Source organism: Oncorhynchus kisutch, linkage group LG13 (assembly GCF_002021735.2).
Source record: "Oncorhynchus kisutch isolate 150728-3 linkage group LG13, Okis_V2, whole genome shotgun sequence".
Classification (NCBI taxonomy): Eukaryota; Metazoa; Chordata; class Actinopteri; order Salmoniformes; family Salmonidae; genus Oncorhynchus; species Oncorhynchus kisutch.
In genome coordinates this window covers 43,427,273-43,448,532 of record NC_034186.2, presented here as the reverse complement: position 1 = coordinate 43,448,532, position 21,260 = coordinate 43,427,273, and the positions used below count along the sequence as shown (strand labels likewise).

The following is a 21,260-nucleotide window of genomic DNA, read 5'->3' as shown; positions in this document are numbered from 1 at the left end:
GCTCTCAGTATAGTGATGCAGGTCTTTAGACGGTTGTACACATGAAAATGTCATTCCGAACTGTAGCCGCAAAGTTATATTCCATTTTGTGTGACTCAAACAGTTTCCCCTATCCAGCTGTTGCATTCTCAGTGTAGCCTGCTGCTACACTGAACAAAAACATAAACATGTAGCATTGCTCCCAGGTCTCATGAGCTGAAATAAAAGATCCCAGAAATGTTCTATACGCACAAAAAGCTTACTTCTCTCAAATGTTGTGCACAAATTTGTTTATATCCTTGTTAGTGAGCATTTCACCTTTGCCAAGAGAATCCATCCACCTGACAGGTGTGGCATTTCAAGAATGATTTAAACAGCATGATCATTACACAGGTGCACCTTGTGCTGGGGGCAATAAAAGGCCATTCAAATGTGCAGTTTTGTCACACAACACAATGCCACAGATGTCTCAAGTTTTGAGGGAGCGTATAATTTGCATGCTGACTGCAGGAATGTCCACCAGAGCTGTTGCCAGAGAATTTAATGCTAATTTCTCTACCATAAGCCGCCTCCAAAGTAATTTTAGAGAACTTGGCAGTACAGCCAACCGGCCTCACAACCGCAGACCATTTGCATGGCGTTGTGTGGGCGAGCAGTTTGCTGATGTCAACATTGTTAACAGAGTGCCCCATGATGGCAGTGGGGTTATAGTATGGGCAGGCATAAGCTACGGACAACGAACACAATTGCATTTTATTGATGGCAACTTGATGCACAAAAATACAGTGAGGAGATCCTGAGGCCCATTGTAAAGGCCCCTATCTGTGACCAACAGATGAATATCTGCATTTGCAGTCATGTTAAATCCATAGATTAAGACCTAGTGAATTGATTTAGATTTCCTCATATGAACGGTAACTCGGTAAAATCAATGAAATAGTTGTATGTTGCGTGTACTTTTTTTGTTCATTATAGAATGGACAGAGGCATCGGTCAAGTCACAACAATAGAATATAATGTTTTGCGGAATTACATTTGAATGCGTACAACAACTTAAGACCTACATCAACATACTGAGAGCTTTGTCGTTTTTTAAAAGGTAGCGTTCTGTGTATTTGGAGCCTTTGCTCATGTTTATCCTCGGCCCCATACCGCAGAACATGCAATGAGGAAGTGTATCGGGAGTGGGCTAAGTTTCTCAAAACCAAGCAAAATCACCCAAAAAGTGTCTGGAACCTTCTATAACAGACGATTTACTTCAAATTGAGATTTGGTTGTAAAAAAGTGAACTTCTCCTTGAAGAGAAATAATCCTCTGCCACCACAACCCCACCAGCAGGGGGTATCCTGGGCTATGAGGTCTGGCTGACCAGTGGTTCCCACAGCGAGGTGTGTAAACTGAGCCAGAGGGCCATCCCCACAGCTCCAGTGATATTAATACTGACCACATAGAGCCAGGAATAACACACATCTTCAGCTGGGCTGTACTCCATCTACAGTCATATACAGGCTTAATTAAGGCCTCTGCACCCGTCTTTCTCCCATTTCATTGTTCCACTTTTTTTAATGAGCCTTTTCATTCACACCAAATGGCCCTTTTATTCGCTCGGCGAGGAAGAGGAGTGTTGGGTCTAAAACAAACTCCAACCGGGACTGTCTGGGACGGGTGGCCTGGGAAGGACAAGGATATGGGTTCCCCCCACTCTCCCCCTCCCTGCAGCTTGTGGCTGGCCTGGGACACCTAATCTGGTTCATTAATTCTCCCAGTCAACCATCAGTCCTGGGCTCCCACAGGCTTGTCTGGTTTCAAACTCTCTACAGCCCAGGCACCTGGGCAAATACCTGGCCGGCCCACTAACTCCAAATAGCATAGAGTACACTCAGAAAGATGAATCCAATTGAACAGGTACTGTACTTTACACTGGCTCTGAATAATAACCCCAATGTTTAAAAAAAAGAAGCTAATTGGCAGTTTTTTGGAAAAACTTCCGGCTCTGATCACAGGTATGGCCACTGGCTTACTTAAGCAAAACAGGCTGCTTTTCATAGCAATACACGGCTGATAAAGCAGTTGGATTCGGGTAGCTAAATAAAACAGCTATGCAACAAATATCTCCATTGAGATTCTAAAAAATAGTCTGTGACAAGGGCCAAGAGGAGAGGAGGTGGCCGGAGCAGGCAGGCTGTGGCCACAGTACCGCAACTCATTCAGCGGGAAGGTGGAAACAATTAGAGTTAAGGAGGACCTGCTCTGCGTTCCTCCGGCGGATGGCTTGGATTTGGGGGCGAGGAGGATCGCGGCCGGGCCCACTGATTGCAGGAGGATGTATCCACTTTAGGAGGCAGGCCGCCTCTCTCACTTTCTCCAGGCCACAGTGGTGGTTGAGGGGCTGGGAGGAAAGGCCCGTCGTGCCATGACTACACTGACTGTACCGGTGTGGATTCAGCTTAGCTGGACACCATTTTCTCCCCAGTGTGCTCAAAGAAAACATAGAGCATATTGTTGTTGTACATACTGTAGACCCTGTAAAGGGAGCCCATGTGGCTGTAATGTGTGGACACCTGCCTGCCTTGTCTGCCAGCCCAGTGGGTCACCTTGCTCCTCTGAACAGATGGCTGCCTTCGCTGGCTCCCCCACCACCATCATCACTACCACCCCATGGTAAACAGATATGTTGCTGTGGTTTTCCTTTCATCATCCAAAAACAACACTAATATGTACTCACAAGCTCACAGCGAGATCTAAATGTAGAAAGAGAGAACGCATCACTATTACTCTCGGCTGTAAGGTCTTTCATTGACCTCTGTGTCGGTCTGTCTGCATCTGTCCATCTAGGATCTGATATTTGGAAATAATGGACTGTCAGGTTTAAAAAAATAAATAATCATTTTTGCATCTACCCCAGTTCTCCACCATCTCCTTTCTGTCCTAGCTCCCCGACTTCCCAGTATGTGCTCCGTACCCTAACCACATTCTGTGTCCTACCCTCTACCCCCATGCCAGGCAGCAGGAGGACAGCCGGCCCCCTGCTAAGACTCCCTGCCAGCCGGCCCGGACAGCCAGTGTGGGGGCCTGGAGCTCCTGGATGTGCCAGGCAGGGCTACAGATGTGCTGCCAGCTTTGCCAGGGGTCACCTTGGAGTGGCCAGTGGCAGCCTGTCCCCCGGCTGCAGCTAGCTGCCAGCTTAATCCGCCACGGGGGGGGGGGGGGGCAGCCAGCCAGTCCTCTGGATCCCTTACAGTCAACCTCCACTTTTACGGCCACCACTTCACCATCTCCCTCTCACTCTATATACCACTGCGCTGAGATCAGAGTGAGGAGCAACTACAGAGCTGTTCTCCATGGCTCTGCTCACTATGAGTAGAGAGTAAACAAGGACAGTCCCCCCTGTGAGAACATCCTGTCTTTTTGTGAGGAGAGGGGCGGGTGGGTTGAGAGTTGAGGGGAGGACAGCGGCCTCTGGAGATGCCCCCACCAGCTGTTCGCTCTCCCCTGGGTTGAGGGGTCGGCGGCTCCCCGTCGGAGGCGTGTGGAACATGGGCGACAGGCTCGGTGGGGTCAGCGGTTGCCCCTGGCTGGACAGCCATAAGTAATGGGGCCCTGCGCCTAAACAGGCACCGCTCTGAATCAACTTAATTAGATAGGAGGAAGGGGGGGGTGAAAGGCTTGCCACGGGACAAAACGGAGTAGGAGTTTTACACACGCAGATAAAAAGGATGATCATTCTACATTAGCGCTGATGGGGAATTAGCTGACCCTGCATGATTTGGGATGCTGAGAAACTCCTCCAAGCATCTTTTTACTCCCATCAGATGACCAGGCACAGTTTAGACTTCGGAGTAGAAGCTGAACCTGCAGGGTTTTAGCTAAGTGAAATAGGCAATAGACAGATGCTTCTACAACAAATGAGAAGTCATTCTGTGATCCCCTGCCAGTTAAACTGCAGATGTAGAAACACTTTGTTTAGATACTTCACCAATGTGTCAGGGTGAGTAGAGCCCGACCGATATATCGGTTCACCGATATTGTCGGCGGATAGGGGCCTTTTAACACTATCGGTGTCGGCCGATACTTCCATCGATAACCAATATTCCATAAATAGGATATTTTTTTAAATTCTCATGCTGATCTGAACGCTTGCGGCCATTCCCATGATGTGTCATGCACAATGTAAGAAATCAACATTTGAAGCATATTTTTGGGACAATCGCTGCTTTGGATGTCAATTTATGAGATTTCAGTATGGAACAGTTCAACTACAATTCAACTTTTTCATTTCCTCCCCCCCCACACACGCACAAAAAAGATTTAAACGTTTTTTTTAAAACATATCGGCCGGGTTCTAGGGGGGAGCAAGGCCCATCCGCTACATATAAGGCAGAGAGGGTTGCATGAGAGTGGCACTTCCGTGACCTCTGGTAATTAGGCCAACTCTGATACCGTGTGACGCGTTGGGCAGGGTGCCACAGTAATCATTAGGGTGGGGCTCTTCTCTTCTTGTTTCAAATCAAATCCGCCGCTGTCCTCTGTGTGTCCCCGCAGCCTTGCCACCCAGCCACCAAACAGTCAAAGCCCCAAATCACCGCCCGCATTAGCTCACCTAATCTAGCCCCGCCACTTTTAATGAACTAAGTAGCAATCTTGATTTTATTTGCTGGAATGGCCAGCTCATTTGTTAAATTGTTAGTGGGCTTTTCTGGTAATCAGTGTGATTGGTTTTAAAGTCTTAATGGGTCAGCAATAGCACACAACCACACAGCGGATGCATTAGCAATCATTGAAAAGAAGATGCTAATGGCTTGGTACTGGTGTGTGAAGAGAAAAATCTGAAATATAGAACTGAGGCTTTGATAAAAAATTTTAAAAAGATCAACAATTATTGAGATGAAACCATTATACCGTATCATGTTTAGACGAGAGATCTCTCCTTCACACACACACACACACACACACACACACACACACACGCACACGCACACGCACACATTGCCCTGAGCTTAACCAGCTGTGCACCCCACAGTTCATATTTCATGCCTTTCGGAATGAATTGGGTCTGGGGCCAAACAGAGAGGATTACCCTTTTCACATGTCAGTTAGTGAGACCTGAAGCTGGGCAACACTGGGGCTTCACAGAGCCCACAATCAGATGGAATTACTCATTTCACGATGCCAAAGTCACAGGGACCATTATACATATGGGGTGTAAGGCCAAAACAGTGAAATATGAGGTCTACAATTTCTGCAGCCAATTCCTCATTTACAACTACTGACACAGGGAGATGTCCCATCTCTGATTGTGATGAAAAGGAAGAGATGGGAGTTAGTGGTAGACATCTCCGCGTTAATGCACCACCTGCATCACATTCACAGTCCTGCTAATGGCTCATGACTGTGATTCCACATTATGAAAAAGGGAAAAAAGTGGACATTGCCAATATTCCCAACTGTATCGCGCCTTCAGTTCAAACTTGGGAAATGACATGTTAGAGGAAGATGGAGAGAGTGGCAAGAGAAGAGTTAATAAATACGGGCAACGATCCAGATCTGCCAATAAACCATCTCTCCCTCACGCAACACCAAACACCCCCCTACCTCCCTTTTACTGGAGAGACTGACACCTTTTTTTTGGCAGCAAAGTGGTGGGTGGCTAGAGACCAAGAGGAGAGGTATGGAGAGAAAATGATCACTTTCCGACACGTACACACATATATATACACACACACCCACACACCCACACCTCTTCCATACACACACACACACCTCTTCCAAATACCAGATGGCATTTCTGTAAACCTTTTCCTTTTTTTCTGGGACCATCACAAAAGGAAAACTCCCAAAAGAACAAACTTTTTCAAATCAATACCAGTCATACACGAGTATATATACAGTAACAGAGACGTTAAACGCTTATTGGCTTATAGGTTTTATTACGGCTAGAAGTTCAGTAAACTCTGCAAACAAACAAAGGATCATTGCTGTTTGGAGGCAGGGAAACAGCCAGGGCTGGAAAACAGAGCGTAACCAAACTGTGGGAGAGAGCATACGCAGGAGCCAGTCTCCATGATTGTTTGATATTGTGCCTTGAGTGGCACAGAGCCATGGCAGAGGGAAAAACAATCCCCACTTTGTTCAACACCGCTCCCCTCAGGTTTACCGCTCTCCTCTTAGGGAGGGAGATGAGAAAGGGGGGGGGGGGGGTACAGGAAAAGAGAGTGAGGGAGAAAGAGACGGAGAGAAAGAAAGAAAGACAGAGGCAGAGTCTGGATCTCTGGTGAGTGACACCACTCACATCCGCCATCCCACTCAACCAAAGTGAGCTCCGCAGCACTAAGCACAGTGTGGTAGAGAGCTACAGAGGCTGTGTTTCCACTCATACACCTGCCACTAAGCTAAACACTAACGCACTGGGGGATAATGAAGGAAGCCAGCCCATCGACAGTAAGAATGTGAAGATGAACAATTCGGCACGTCACGAGTGTAGTGTAATTTAGTAATTTAGTGTAACCACCCTTAACTTGATCACCCTGTTGCAGGAGAATGCAGGAGATTTAAAACAAGTTGTTTATTTGAGGTTGAAAAAGGCTTCCGAAGTTTGTAATTGCCACAGCAATTTCAGACTTGATTTTCCGTAACGAGAAATGGATCAACTCCAACCCTTTCCTGCTGGAGCAAACTGGCTCAAATTAAGATCCAACATGTGTAACACGTAACTAACCGACTAACATAAATCCTTCCCTTGGCTTTGAATTAAATCAACGATCTCCCAGAGCGGAAATTGCAGTGGGTCAGTCACTCTGCTCACAACGTTGACATCAGCAAACCGCTCGCCCCCACGACGCCACACACGTGGTCTGCGGTAGTGAGGCTAGTTGGAGGTCCTGCCAAATTCCATAAATGGTATGAACATTTAATTATCTGGCAACAGCTCTGGTGGACATTCCTGCCGACAGCATTCCAACTCCATGCCCACTCAAAACTTGAGACATATGTAGCATTGTGTTGTGTGACAAAACTGCACCTATTAGAGTGGCATTTTATTGCCCCCAGCACAAGGTGCACCTGTGTAATAGTCATGCTGTTTAATCAGCTTCTTGATATGCCAAGATATCGTGATGTGCCAGATATCCACCTGTTAGGTGGATGGATTATCTTGGCAAAGGTGAAATGCTCACTAACAGGGACGTAAACAAATGTGTGCATAAAATTGTACAGAAATAAAAACATTTGTGCATATGGATCTTTTATTTCAGCTCATGAAACATAGGACCAACACTTTACATGCACCGTTTCTATTTTGGTTCAGTGTAGTTGCGGTAGAAGAGGTTGGTTTCTGTGAGTCTCAGGCCCATCATGGGCACACAGAGTGGGAGTGGGAGCATCTTCTTCAACTCCCATTGTCCCCCCCCCCCAGCAAGACAAGCCCCCAACAATCCAAGCCTTGGAAAACGGCACCAGACTGGCCCAAAGAACCAGCTGTCTTGGCCAGTAGCCATCGTTCTCTGGGGAGGGACATAGAGACGGGTATAGCGAGAGAGAGGGGTAGGGGAACGGGGTGGGCTGGAAGTGGAGGGTGGGATAAACATATAGAGGGAAGGAGGGGGTGGTGGGTGGCGTTCCTTGCAGAGCCATGCCAAGAATAGAAAGGGGGCCTTTTTCTCACACAGTGACCCCTGACCCACACCCCCCTCCCTCAACCAACCACCTCCCCATCCCAGGCCCAGACATGAGGGATTTCACACGCATCTCTTCCACACAATTGATCTCTTCATTCTACAGCAGAGAGGAGTGTGGCTTAGACAGACAGAGCAAGAGAGAGGGAGACAGGTTGATAAAGAAAAAGAGGGGGGGGGGCGACAAAATTTTGACACTAGTGAAGCTTTCGAAACTAATTTAAAATCAGATGTACCTTAAGCCTTCCATTTGAATGACAAAATATATGAATTAGTGATACAGCACGTTACAGTACGGGCAGTCTAAGGTGGAGTCCTGTTTCCCTCCCGCCTACATTTGGAAGCTGATCGTAGCGAAGGTCACGAGGGGAGGGTTTAATTGATACATCTTAAGACTCTTTAGGAGCTGGTACTGCTACACTGACCAATTAAAACACACCAGATCAATATCAACATTAAATAAAAATGTCTGGGGGAAAAAAAGCCTTGTGAGCCTTTCACACTTCCATAATAAATATATATTCACCAAAATGAGACCACTTAAAACAGGGCGGAAGAAGATAAAGAAATCGGGTACTCAAACAGGGCGGTTTTGAAAATATATAATAAAATATATAATAAAATATATAATAAAACAGTTACTTCTAAGAGCTTTGCATTGCCAAGAGGTATAAAATAAGGTTGCCCGATGTCACCATACTTATTTATTATAAGTCCTCATGTCATAACAACAAGATGCCCAGCACTTCAAACGAAGCCTCCTCCACCCTCTCTCGCTCTCTCCCCACCCGCAAAATATTTGTCGTATCTCATGCCATACACTAGTCTGTCCAACGCATGTAAATAGCTTGCCCACTTCATAGCAAGCTGCTCTATCTGCACTGATTGGTTAAGTCATTTAATATTGCGCTAAATGTATTTTTTTTAAACATTATTTCAGAGGTTTAAAATAGAGGTCGGCCGATTAATCGCCATGGCCGATTAATTAGGGCCGATTTCAAGTTTTCACAATCGGTAATCGGCATTTTTGGATGCCGATTACATTGCACTCCACGAGAAAACTGCGTGGCAGGCTGGCCAACCGTTACACGAGTGCAGCAAGGAGCCAAGTTAAGTTGCTAGCTAGCATTAAACTTATCTTATAAAAAAGGATCAATCTTAACATAATCACTAGTTAACTACACATGGTTGATGATATTACTAGTTTAACTAGCTTGTCCTGCGTTGCATATAATCAATGTGGTGCCTGTAAATTTATCACTGAATCACAGCCTACTTCGCCAAACGGGTGATGATTTAACAAGCGCATTCGCGAAAAAAGCACTGTCGTTGCACCAATGTACCTAACCATAAACATCAATGCCTTTCTTAAAATCAATACACAAGTATATATTTTTAAACCTGCATATTTAGTTAAAATAAATTAATGTTAGCAGACAATATTAACTAGGCAAATTATGCCATTTCTTTTGCGTTCTGTGCAAGCAGAGTCAGGGTATATGCAGCAGTTTGGGCTCGTTGCAAACTGTGTGAAGACCATTTCTTCCTAACACAGACTGTAATTCATTTGCCATAATTTTACATAATTATGACATAACATTGAAGGTTGTGCAATATAACAGCAATATTTAGACTTATGGATGCCACCCGTTAGATAAAATATGGAACGGTTTCGTATTTCACTGAAAGAATAAACTTTTGGTTTTTTAAATTATAGTTTCCGGATTTGACCATATTAATGACCTAAGGCTTGTATTTCTGTGTGTTTATTATATTATAATTAAGTCTATGATTTGATATTTGATAGAGCAATCTGACTGAGCTGTGGTAGGCAGCAGCAGGCTCGTAAGCATTCATTCAAACAGCTCTTTCCTGCGTTTGCCAGCAGCTCTTCGCAATGCTTGAAGCATAGCGCTGTTTATGACTTCAAGCCTATTAACTCCCGAGATTAGGCTGGCAATACTATAGTGCCTATAAGAACATCCAATTGTCAAATGTATATGAAATAGAAATGGTATAGAGAGAAATAGTCCTATAATTCCTATAATAATTACAACTTAAAACTTCTTAACTGGGAACCACCAGCTTTCATATGTTCTCATGTTCTGAGCAAGGAACTTAAACGTTAGCTTTTTTACATGGCACATATTGCACTTTTACTTTCTTCTCCAACACTGTGTTTTTGCATTATCTAAACCAAATTGAACATGTTTCATTATATATTTGAGTATTATATTAAGTTAAAATAAAAGTGTTCATTCAGTATTGTTGTAATTGTCATTATTACAAATATATATATAAAAATTGGCATCGGCTTTTTTTGTCCTCCAATAATCGGTATCGGCATCGGCGTTGACAAATCATAATCGGTCGACCTCTACTCTCTAGTTTAAAAAACAACAATATAAACCGCTCAGAACTCTATCTTGCTGGTCAGAAAAGTGGAACGGTTCTGTTCAGAACTTAACGATAGTAAAATCATTTTGTTTCCAAACTGGTTCTCCAGCAGGCTACAAAGAGAGGCACATTCAATGTCCAAAAGCGGTCTTATTGCCGTTATTCAGATTAAAACCAACCATTTCCGGGAGATTGACAATTGATCCCCGTTTAAAGTATCCCTCCAATGAAGCCATACAGAATTGGTTACAACTCCAATTTCAAATATCACAGCAAGTAACATGGCTAAACTCCAACGTACTGACATAGGAAAGAGACATTTTCTTGGAAAAGATACAAGGAAGGTATCATGTTGATGAATGACGTTGTAAATAAGGACAGCAACATTGTCATGCAAGCAATTAACAAAGGTGTATGTAGATGTTTGGCTCAAAGCAAAAGTAAAACCAACTCACAACAGCTCTGCCACAAAAATGGAAGATGGCAATAACTTAAAAGAGAAAGACAAATCAATTAATTCCTGTCTCCAGTGGAAAACCATGCATGGCATAAAATGACGAGTATAAATCGTAAAATGGATCAGTTTGATAACTATGCCGTATAGAATTCAAGACAGTTGCTTACAGATTTTTTTTTAAATGTCCAAATACCATGGGATCGGATTTATGAATTGATGTACAAAACAATTGACGCATCACTCTGTTTTCAATTGAAACTATTAAATACAACTCTTGCCACAAAAATAATGCTCAATATACGGGGCACTGAACAGTCAGCCCTGTGCAGACTGCCACGAGGAAAGCGAATCAATAGAGCCATCTCTTTTGGTACCGTCCATTGGTGGCTCGCTTTTGGAGTCGGGTCCAGGAGTGGTTGTTAAATCATAATGTCTGTGTTCAGATGGACCTACAAACAGTCCTTTTACGATATCTGAAAAACCACCATCAACCAAAGAGAAATGATTATACTCTTAGGTCAAGTATTTATTTTTAGGGCAACCTCGTTTGAAATTGTACGGAGGGGTTCAAGACCCTTGTAAGACATAACCGTATTGCAAAAGGAAATCGTAAAATGGTAGTGTATGGGGAGAGATTGGTTCGTCTCTGGACACCTGAGGGTTGCAATTAAGATTGGAGTGATTAGGCCTGGCTCGCAGTCGGCGTTCCAATTCAGACCAAAGGTGTTTTCGATGGTGTCGAGGTCAGGGCTCTGTGAAGGCCAGTCAAGTTCTTCCACACCGATCTCGACAAACCACTTCTGTATGGCCTTCGCTCTGTGCACTGGGGCATTGTCATGCTGAAACGGGAAAGGGCCTTCCCCAAACAGTTGCCACAAAGTTGGAAGCACAGAATCACTGGGAACTAAGGGGCCTAGCCCGAATCATGAAAAACAGTCCCAGACCATTATTCCTCCTCCGCCAAACTTTACAGTTGGCACTATGCTTTTGGGCAGGTAGCATTCTCCTGGCATCTGCCAAACCCAGATTTGTCCGTCGGACTCCAGAGAACACCTTTCCACTGCTCCAGAGTCAGATGGCGGTGAGCTTTACACCACTCCAGCCAACACTTGGCATTGCGCATGGTGATCTTATTTGCGGCTGCGTGGCCATGGAAACCCATTTCATGAAGCTCCCGAATAATAGTTATTATGCTGACGTTGCTTCCAGAGGCAGTTTGGAACTCAGTAGTGAGTGTTGCAACTGAGGACAGATGATTTTTACACACTACACACTTCAGCGCTCTCATTTTGTGAGCTTGTGTGGCCTACCACTTTGCGGTTGATCCATTGTTGCTCCTATACTTTTCCACTTCACAATAACAGCACTTAGTTGACCGGGGCAGCTCTAGCAGGGCAGATATTTGACGAGCTGGCTTGTTGGAAAGGTGGCACCCTATGACGGTGCCGCGTTGAAAGTCACTGAGCTCTTCAGTAAGATCATTCTACTGCCAATGTTTGTCTATGGAGATTGCATGACTGTGTGCTCGATTTTATACACCTGTCAGCAACGGGTGTGGCTGAAATAGTCGAATCCACTATTTGGAAGGGGTGTCCACATACTTTTGTGTGTGTGTGTAGAGAGAGAGATATAGAAAGAGAGAAAAAAAGAGAGAATTTTTACATTTTCCACCAAGTCCTCCAACCAGGGGAGAAGGGGCATAATAAATGGATTAGAAATGATGTATGAAGTAATGTTATTTGATAGACTTCAAGTCTCTCTGCTAATTTCATAGCTGATCTATCCCCTAAAAAAAAAACATTTAAAAACTGTACTCATGTGCTTTGTGGATAAGACCGTGATAATCTATAAGAAATGATGATATAAACAATAAGATCAAATAAGGTATGAATGCTTTGTCAAATAGCCTGGGCTGAATCCCAAACGTCTCAACCTCAGTTTGTTTCTATTTTAACATGCACGCTCGACCCAAAGCCGATTTTCTCCTTCCTGCTCTTCTCCTGGTCACAAGCCAACAACATCACCAGGTGCCAAATGAGAGCAGCCCTCCACTCAGCCTCATCAAGATCCGCCTGTATCCAAGAACAGCGTCAGATTGTCACTATGGGTGAGAATTCTCCGATACCAAATTTGTCATATTACCAGAAATAAGCATATTCGAAATGTACTGTAACAAAAGGCCAAGTACATGAAGTGGCAACATGAGCAATAGATTCTAAATGTTACTTGTCTCCTATGGTCTTTCGCTTCAGATATACGTTGCAACACAAAGAAAGCCAAGACACCCTGAGGCATGGGTTTCTGCCTGAGACACTCAACATATGAACGGATATTACGGCCTTCTGCTAGTCATTCAGAATGTTCCAATACTATATTGCAAAAAGAAGCCGAAGAGCCTGAAATCCCATCCAGACTAGAAATTCAAGTAACTCAAAATAAACACTATTCCTCAACTTGCACAGACCACTGTAGCGGTAGATCAACAAAGATTAGCTAATTTACCAAGATTTGAAATTATAGCACCAAACACAACTATACAGAATACGATCATTTGCAACAATATATAACAGCAACATTTTTACTTTCTAGTTCAGTGTGAATGTAGAAAAACTAGTACACGTTTTCATTAAAACCTCCTAGACATAACCTATTCTAGAGGACAAACTACTAACATTTCTAATCTTATTGTGGCCATACATACAGTACCTGCCCGCTAGCGTCTAGCAGGGTCACACAATGACCAATTCCCATCATTACCCTGGGAGAGAAGTGACTCATATCAGGCCGTTGATACAGACCCAGCTGACAGCCTGACACACACTGTGCACCACCCGGTGAACACGCACACACACCTAGTCTGGAAGTCTATGTGAACCGGTAGACAATTTCCCAGGCTGTAGGGCCTATGACTGCTCTGGCAGCGGGAGAGTGAAGGAGAGCAAGCATGCAGTGTTCCGGAAGTTCAAGCAGACAATTTTAATCCTCCAATTTCCTCCCCTCTAATCATCTCTCTCCAGTCCATAGAAGAGACCAAATTGGAAACATCTTGTGCACAATATGATGCTAACACGGTAACTGCACCACATGGGCAACGCACAGGTAGCACGAACACGGCCCAAACACTGACAGTTCCATGTCTTTTGTGACGGTAACATGGTGGAATGGCAGATAAATTGAGTTGCTAAAATGTGCCAAACTGCTCATTTGCCGTCTCCGATCGTGTGGAGTAATACAATATTGACGTTTAAGCATTTGAAATGAGCATAAAGCCGACATTTAAAACTCAAAACTGCTCACTTCTGCAACAATGAGTTTTTTTTTCAAATCTTCTTTCTTACTGTGCTAACTTGATTTATCATACAGCCACATGGACTTCTGGTGATTGTACACTATCTAGACTTGTTTTGGGCACCCGTAGATTCAGCCTTAAAGGGATACTTCGGGATTTTGGCATTGAGGCCCTTTATCTACACTGAACACAAATGTAAAACGCAACATGCAACAATTTCAAAGATTTGACTGAGTTACAGTTCATGAGGAAATCAGTCAATTGAAATAAATTCATTAGGGCCTAATCTATGGATGTCACATGACTGGGAATACAGACATGCATCTGTTGGTCAGATACCTTAAAAAAAGGTAAGGGAGTGGATCAGAAAACCAGTCATTGTATCTGGTGTGACCACCATTCGCCTCCTGCAGCACGACACATCTCCTTTTCATGAGTTGATCAGTCTGTTGATTGGGGCCTGTGGAACGTTGTCGTACTCCTCTTCAACGGCTGTGCGAAGTTGCTAGATAATGGCGGGAAACGGGTACACGCCGTCGTCGTACGCGTCCATCCGGAGCATCACGAACATGCTCAATGGTTGGTGACATGTCTGGTGAGTATGCAGGCCGTGGAAGAACTACTGTAGGATGTCTTCAGCTTCCATACACTCTGTCTGCCATCTACCCGGTGCAGTTGAAACCGGGATTCATCCGTGAAGACCACACTTCTCCAGCGTATTTCAGCTCACGAAAACTGGTTCGGTATACTTCCCCAGAGTCCGATGAATTTGTAGACACAAAAATGGTATCCATATGTCCAGTATGAAGGAAGTTACAGGTAGATTCACAAATGAATGCTAACTAGCATTGGCGAAATGACTGGAAGTTTATGGATACTAGCAGATACCCATAGACTTCCAGTCATTGCGCTAACGCTAGTTAGCAATTGCACGAGAGTTAGCAACATCCTTCAAACAGCACACAGAGACTTAAAAAATGCTATCTACGAGTTCATCTGATAAAGGGCCTCAATTCTGAAGTATCCCTTTAACCTGTGACTCTGGATGCAATGGTCCCATGTTATCAGAATAGATGTGAGGGCTGGCTAATGAACACGACTTCACACAGAACAAAGGCAACTTGTGAGCACAATGCCGCTGCATCTTTACGGACACAAAGCCTGATTCATCAAGTTGGCAAATCAAAGTTTGATCTCCGGTGCCCCAGGAGAGCAATTCAATTGAATCATTTGATTCCTGAATAAACAATTGCAATTCGATGACAAAATAATGAACACCAATTATGAAGAACATCTGCTGAAACAAATACGTGACAGTTTGTTCTTTTTTCCAGGGCAGGGATCTCAGATTCATTTTCTCCCTTTTTAGATTTGAGCTTCATTTAGAGGCAACACATAATAAAGGTGATGAGACACGAATTCCCAGTTATTTGAAAGTGTCAGATCAGGTGCAGGGCATGATTTTCCCCCCACTCCAAATAAATATGATAGCTATAGTTGCAGGGTTAGGGAGGCAGTTGGGGGTGGTGGTAAATGACTATGGTCATTATTTAATTCCCTCATGCCATCCCCCCTCTCTACCACTGGCTCTCACACACTCATATGCCCACTACTTACAGTAGGAGTGAATACTGTACACTCACACTGTGCACATTTGCCTGGTGGGGGTGGGGTGGGGGGTGGGGGTCTGCTCACTGACAAGTGGATTATAGGAGCGGCACTTGTCCTGCAGCTGAAATGCCATTAAGTCCCTCCGGTGGTAAAATATGACATGAGTGCAGCGTTAACACACTGGCGGGTCAGCCCGCAGCCCCCATGGCTCAGGCACAAACAGGGTTAATTAGAGTGGCCGACTTCAAACAAAGCCTGGGTGCCTTTATCACATAGAGCTGCTCGGCACAGCCACCGCACACATAGAGCCCCGGCCCCGCCACCTCTCAAAACGCTAAATGACAAGTAACACGTGAAATGTACAGGGCACATGGAAAATAGAATAGGATCTATATTAGGAAAAAAGGTCATACTTCGTTGATGCCTGCTACTGGACAATATTTCCAAATAATGGAGAATATAACCACATTTAAAAAGACAGGAACGGTTACTTTAAAGAGACCATTGCGTGAAGTATGAAGTAGAGAGAAACCGAGCAAGTTCAGTAGAAAAGTAGGCACACAGGAGGCGAGGTGGAGGTGAGGTGTGCAGACTGAAAGGGCAACACTTATGACTAGTATCATTTGGATACTAGTCATAGTACTTTGGAGTATTTTACAAGAGCGTAGCTCGACCAGGACTGACTGAGCCGGGGAGGCACGCACTTCTGATGTGCATTTGAACTGGTCATCATGAAAGCCCCTTTATGAACAAACATTACAATGATGAAACTCATGAAGTATAAATTCATGTACAAGATGGCCCACTAAAAGAGCCCATGTCATACCTCGTAATTCTGAAATGCATTTCAAGTAAGCAAGCTGTTTTGCCAGTGTGGTAAACACATTTTGCCAGTGTAGTCAATGAAAAAAAAGTAGAGGATGGAGTCTACATCCCCTGTATTTAACGAGATAGCGGGAAATGTGTGGAAACCACAGCCGAGGTGAAATGCTCACTAAAATTAACATGAAATAATACACATTTAGGTATATAACATGATCACATAGAGCAATCATCAGTTGATGTAGCAAAGTCCGATAGCTGACAAAGCTAGAAAACAAAGCTCAATGAATTACTAATTGGAAAATGTGGACTTATATTTACAATGTGGGCGATGAGGGTTTTGCCCTGTCAAATACAAGACGTCGAACTTGCAATGGTAATAATGTGGCAAACCTTGAAGCAAATTATATCCATTTGAATTAGTATAAAGAGAGCAGAGATGGGCAAAATGGTCAGACCTACTTCCATTAAATATGATGAATGCCAAATAACATTTGAGCTCAAATAAAAAAACGGATGAATTCCACACAGTCTGTGCTAATCATCTGAAATAATTACTAGAGCTGTGGCTCTGAAACTAAACATATAATCCTCTTTCCGCTGTAACCGAATTTAACCTCCAGCGCCATTCAAAAATCTGATATAACATTTCAGGGGGATTAAATTAGTCGAAGCAACTGTTGACTAATTCAAGTGAATGGGAGCACATGGATGGTAATTAATAAAAACAGCCTCCACTCCGCCTCTTCTAAACTGGAAACCATCCCGCAGCATTCCCATAATAACCATGTCATTGTAAACCTTTGACTCTTTCTTTATTAATACAGCGAGGACACGATCCATTTGAAGAAACGTCATCTCAGTTTCCTTGGTCAACCACCTAATACATTTAACATTCCACATTTTTTAAAGCAGATTTTTCGTATTGGCACAATATAGGACATTTTCCAAGTGAGCTACTGATTTAGAAACAAATATGGTGTTACTGATACATTTTTCCCCAATACAACAAACAGTGGTTGTAGAAACCTATAAATCACATTTTCAGAGTAAATCAATAATGAATTGCAACACTCATGCAACATTGCTTCACTACATTTACCAACATATTAATATGAACATTCGCAGAAAATACATGGTGTTTAATCGAATTGAAATGTCAAAAACACTTAATGATGTATTTTACATTAGCTAAATGCAAGGTAGGTAGCATCTTTGAAATTCAACACCAGATTATGTATTGACAAATGTCTATTGACTGATGACTAAATTAATTACTTCATAGCTCTTCAGTACTTACACTGCTTTAAACACAATACTGATTCATTAATGTGCAATTACTGCTCACAAAATCACCTGTACAACCCAACATGCAACGCAGGAATACACATTTTCATATATATATATATATATATATCCCTGCGTTGCATGGTGGATTTTACAGGTGCTTTTACATACTCACACATACACATACTAACAACTACCATATCTCATGAGGCGACTTTTTAACAAGTAAATCAACTTTAATTACATTTTTGTAAGAACATGTGCAAGAGACCAACTGAAAGCTTAATTTTATTTTAGAGGATAAAAGTTTTTTTTTTTTTAAGCAGCAAGAGATGACTCAAAATGAGCAAGTCCACGAACTGGGGAACATCCCGTCTTCACAGCCCCATGGCCCCAGAGAAAGGGGGGAGAAAGCAACAGTGAGGAATGCCCACACATCTCTACCCCTTTCCGTACGAAAACTAAACCACCTACCACCTCTTTCCCCTCTGTGACATGTTCCCCTCTGTAGTGAAGGTCTAAAACCAGTTACACTGGGACTCCGAATGAAAGTGACAGGGAGAGAAAGGCTCCCGTTTCTCTCCTTCTGCCCCTCATCAGTTCCCTACACACAGGCATGGAGCGCTGCTTGCTGACTGCCGCTGTGGACGAGGTGGCATGGGCGAGGAGAGGGGGGCGGGGGAGGCAGAGAGAGGGGGACAGCGGAGTGGGATTCTAAAGTTCATGGTCTTCTTACAGAGGAATAATACAGCCATTGTCTCCTGGCAATACCACTACTTTATTTTATACAATCTGGCAAGGAACCTGCATTGGAGAAAAGGACCAGTGCTCGCCACCACACTCCCCCTTCCAAAAATAATTATTCTAATTATGCTGGCAATAATAAAGATAATAGTAATATAACGATGCCGGGGATAACGAGTCATCCCTTAATGAACACAGGGCACTGGGAGTTTCAAAGCCCTTTTATCCAGCCCGACTGGGCTCATTTGTATCTACTGGCCACAATAGACTACTGTGAATCCCCCTACCCCTCCTCGTCTCTCAGCAAAGTCTACAAATTCCACTCGTCTTTTTTTCTCCTTCGCTCTCCCTCCTTCCACTTTAACCTCTCCCCATCGCTGCTGGAGCGACAGGGCTGTCAAAGGTTGTCTGGCCTCGCTGACCACAACAAGCAAGTTAATCTGCCCCGGCGCTGGGTCCGACTCGTCCCAGGGCATGTTTTTTTTTTTTTCTTCTTCTTCTGTGCGCTTTAATTGCTGCCGCTGCGTGTCAGAGCTCAGGAGCGGAGTGCGATGCTCCGCATACTCGGTAAACTAGAATGAACTAGAGGTCTGACAGAAACGGTGCAACACTTTTTGGTCCTTTTTTTCAACGCCTTCACTCAACCTTCCTTAACTAGATGACACGAGCCGAAGCTGGCAAAATATTGGTTTTACTTATGGCAAGGGCTGACTCATCCGTGCACTGCAGAAAAGTTGAATTACAGTCAGCAGATGAATAGTTTTTTGTGAACAAAATATTTACTCCGCAAATGGATATTTATTTTCCTGAAGACAAACTAATGTTAAACACTGAACAAGAACAAATAAGCACAGCGCCGGCAGAACAATATTTCAGAACTGGCATACTGAACTGAGACGACAAGAGACTTGGAAGAGAAAAAAACAAGGGGACATGAGTGACAAGGCTCCTACAGAGAGGACTGACATTGACAACAGACACAAAAACAAACCATCCACTATTTTAAAATCCACTCAATGTGAAGTTGAAGAATGGAGTAAAAAAAAAAAAAAATGTTGTGTCTTTTTTGAAGGATCTAAAAGAAGAGGGACGTTTTTTTAAAAGAACAAATGGGAAAGAACGCGGAAGAAAAAAACAGCTTCGGTTGCTGCCAACTTACCATCCACCAAGTCCTGGCTGAGATGTCGTAGCAGAGCTGCCATTTGATGGAGCCTTCCGTGGTTTTGCCTGCCATTACGCTGTCAGCAAGCTTCATCTGATGCTGGTGCACTCACCGGAGATAAGATAACTAATTGAGAAAACATTTGCACTGGCATGTTGGGCAACATGTAGCCCGCTCCACACCATATGGAATCATGGGTAAAAAAAAAAAAAAAAAAATCCTTGACAATGAACCAATCTCAAGCAGACCCCGTGGCAAGGTGAGCGGCAGTCATCTGCTCAGAGAGCGCGCAGTCTTTAAAAAAAAAACACACACACACCAGAATGATGAGCTTTTTTTCCACATCACCGAGTTCTTGGGGTCATTTCTTTCTCCCTCTGTAATTAGGGCTTGTTCTTCATTATCACCACCCCACCACTAGCCCTGTTGACTTGGGTCTGCACACGTTCTTATTTTTTTCCTGACTTTCTGATCTTTTTTTTTTTTTTTTTTTGAGGAGTGGAGAGATTTAATAGGACAGAGTCAGGTAGAGAGAGAGAGTGAGGGCAGTGGGCTGAAGCGCTACAGGCTATTAGCCTGAAATTTCTGCCGGACAGATGGAACTGCTTAAAGACTATCATGCGATGTTTTGTTTTGCCCCCCCCCCCCCTTTCCCTCTCCTGGCAAATGTCTATCTTTTGGCATAAATACCTCCAGACAATAGGATCCACTAAAGCCCATAAAAAATGGACATGGGGGTGCTACATTTTACAGGCTGCCTTACTTTACACTGCTAATATGAATTGATTTAGACCAGGGTCCGGACATTATGTGGAGGAATTCAAGGCCGCGTGTAGCAATGCTGTCCAGAAGACACTTCACACCTTTAAAAAATGGATACGTAAGTAAACCAAACCACTTTACATTGAGTGTAAAGTGCAGAACATAACAAATGTTGAGTACTATTACAGACGATATTCTATATACGCCTTTAGAAATGTTAAATGTTAATCTTGATTTGAGTACATAATCACGTTCTCCATTGCATGTAGTACAATCAACACTATCTAAAATTCGATTACATGAAAACTATATATTTCATCCCACTTTTGTATGCCGTAACAAATATGATGTACAGTAATACTCTGCTTTCTCTTTTCGGAGTCGTTGCGTGCATTGAGCAGGGCTGGAGGGCCATGAGAGGTGGTGCACGGCCGGTGCTCTCTGAAGCTCAGGTTCCTCATCAGGGGGAATACCTGAACCGGGGGAGGGAGAAGGAGACTGAGCGTCCATCAAACAGTTCTCCCATTGTAGCATAGCAGCTATGGAATTCGATTCCGCCAGAGATATGGAGAGCGCTTTGGGGAGGGGAACAGAAGTGCACAGGTACACTGAAGACCAAAGACCGCACTGAGTGGTTTTGGAGGGAGGTAATCCTCATTTCACCTTTTGACAAAGTGACTACTTTCAACAAAAAAAATTCTAGCACACTATGTTCACCAATAAGTTAAGAAATTAGATGTTCCCGACCTTTCTCAGAATGGCTGAGATGTACGGCTAGAATGGTGACGCAAAAAACGATAAGCATGGGGATTCTGATATAACCTTACAAATATGGATTCTTTATTAAAATGATCTTATTAAAATGAATGTATCATCTCCGATGAAGATATCACGACAATGAAGTGAGGCAATATATTACAATGCATCTCAATGTTAAATGCGCAACATGCTATTTCGTTGAACTTTTGATTTCGGGGACCATTTTCTCTAAATGACTCCTTTTCACCATAAATTTGTAATGTTTTATTTTGTTCTGTAATGATCAGTCCAGGTCATTTCTGGATATCAATGTAAGCTGTA

General features: G+C 43.5%; 1 protein-coding gene across 6 annotated transcripts in view; it reads right to left on the bottom strand.

Moving 5' to 3' along the window:
• The window catches only part of nfia (nuclear factor I/A), a 188,497-nt gene extending 168,908 nt beyond the window's left edge, over positions 1-19,589 (bottom strand). For 2 of the 6 annotated variants that reach the window (XM_031786323.1, XM_031786326.1), the window contains exon 1: positions 19,416-19,589. In XM_031786323.1, the coding sequence (XP_031642183.1) occupies positions 19,416-19,511 (96 nt within the window). In that variant the 5' untranslated portion in view covers positions 19,512-19,589. The remainder of the gene's footprint in view (positions 1-19,415) is intronic. The other 4 variants (XM_031786328.1, XM_031786329.1, XM_031786322.1 and 1 more) reach the window with 3 other exon arrangements.
• Between the last annotated feature and the right edge of the window lie 1,671 nt (positions 19,590-21,260).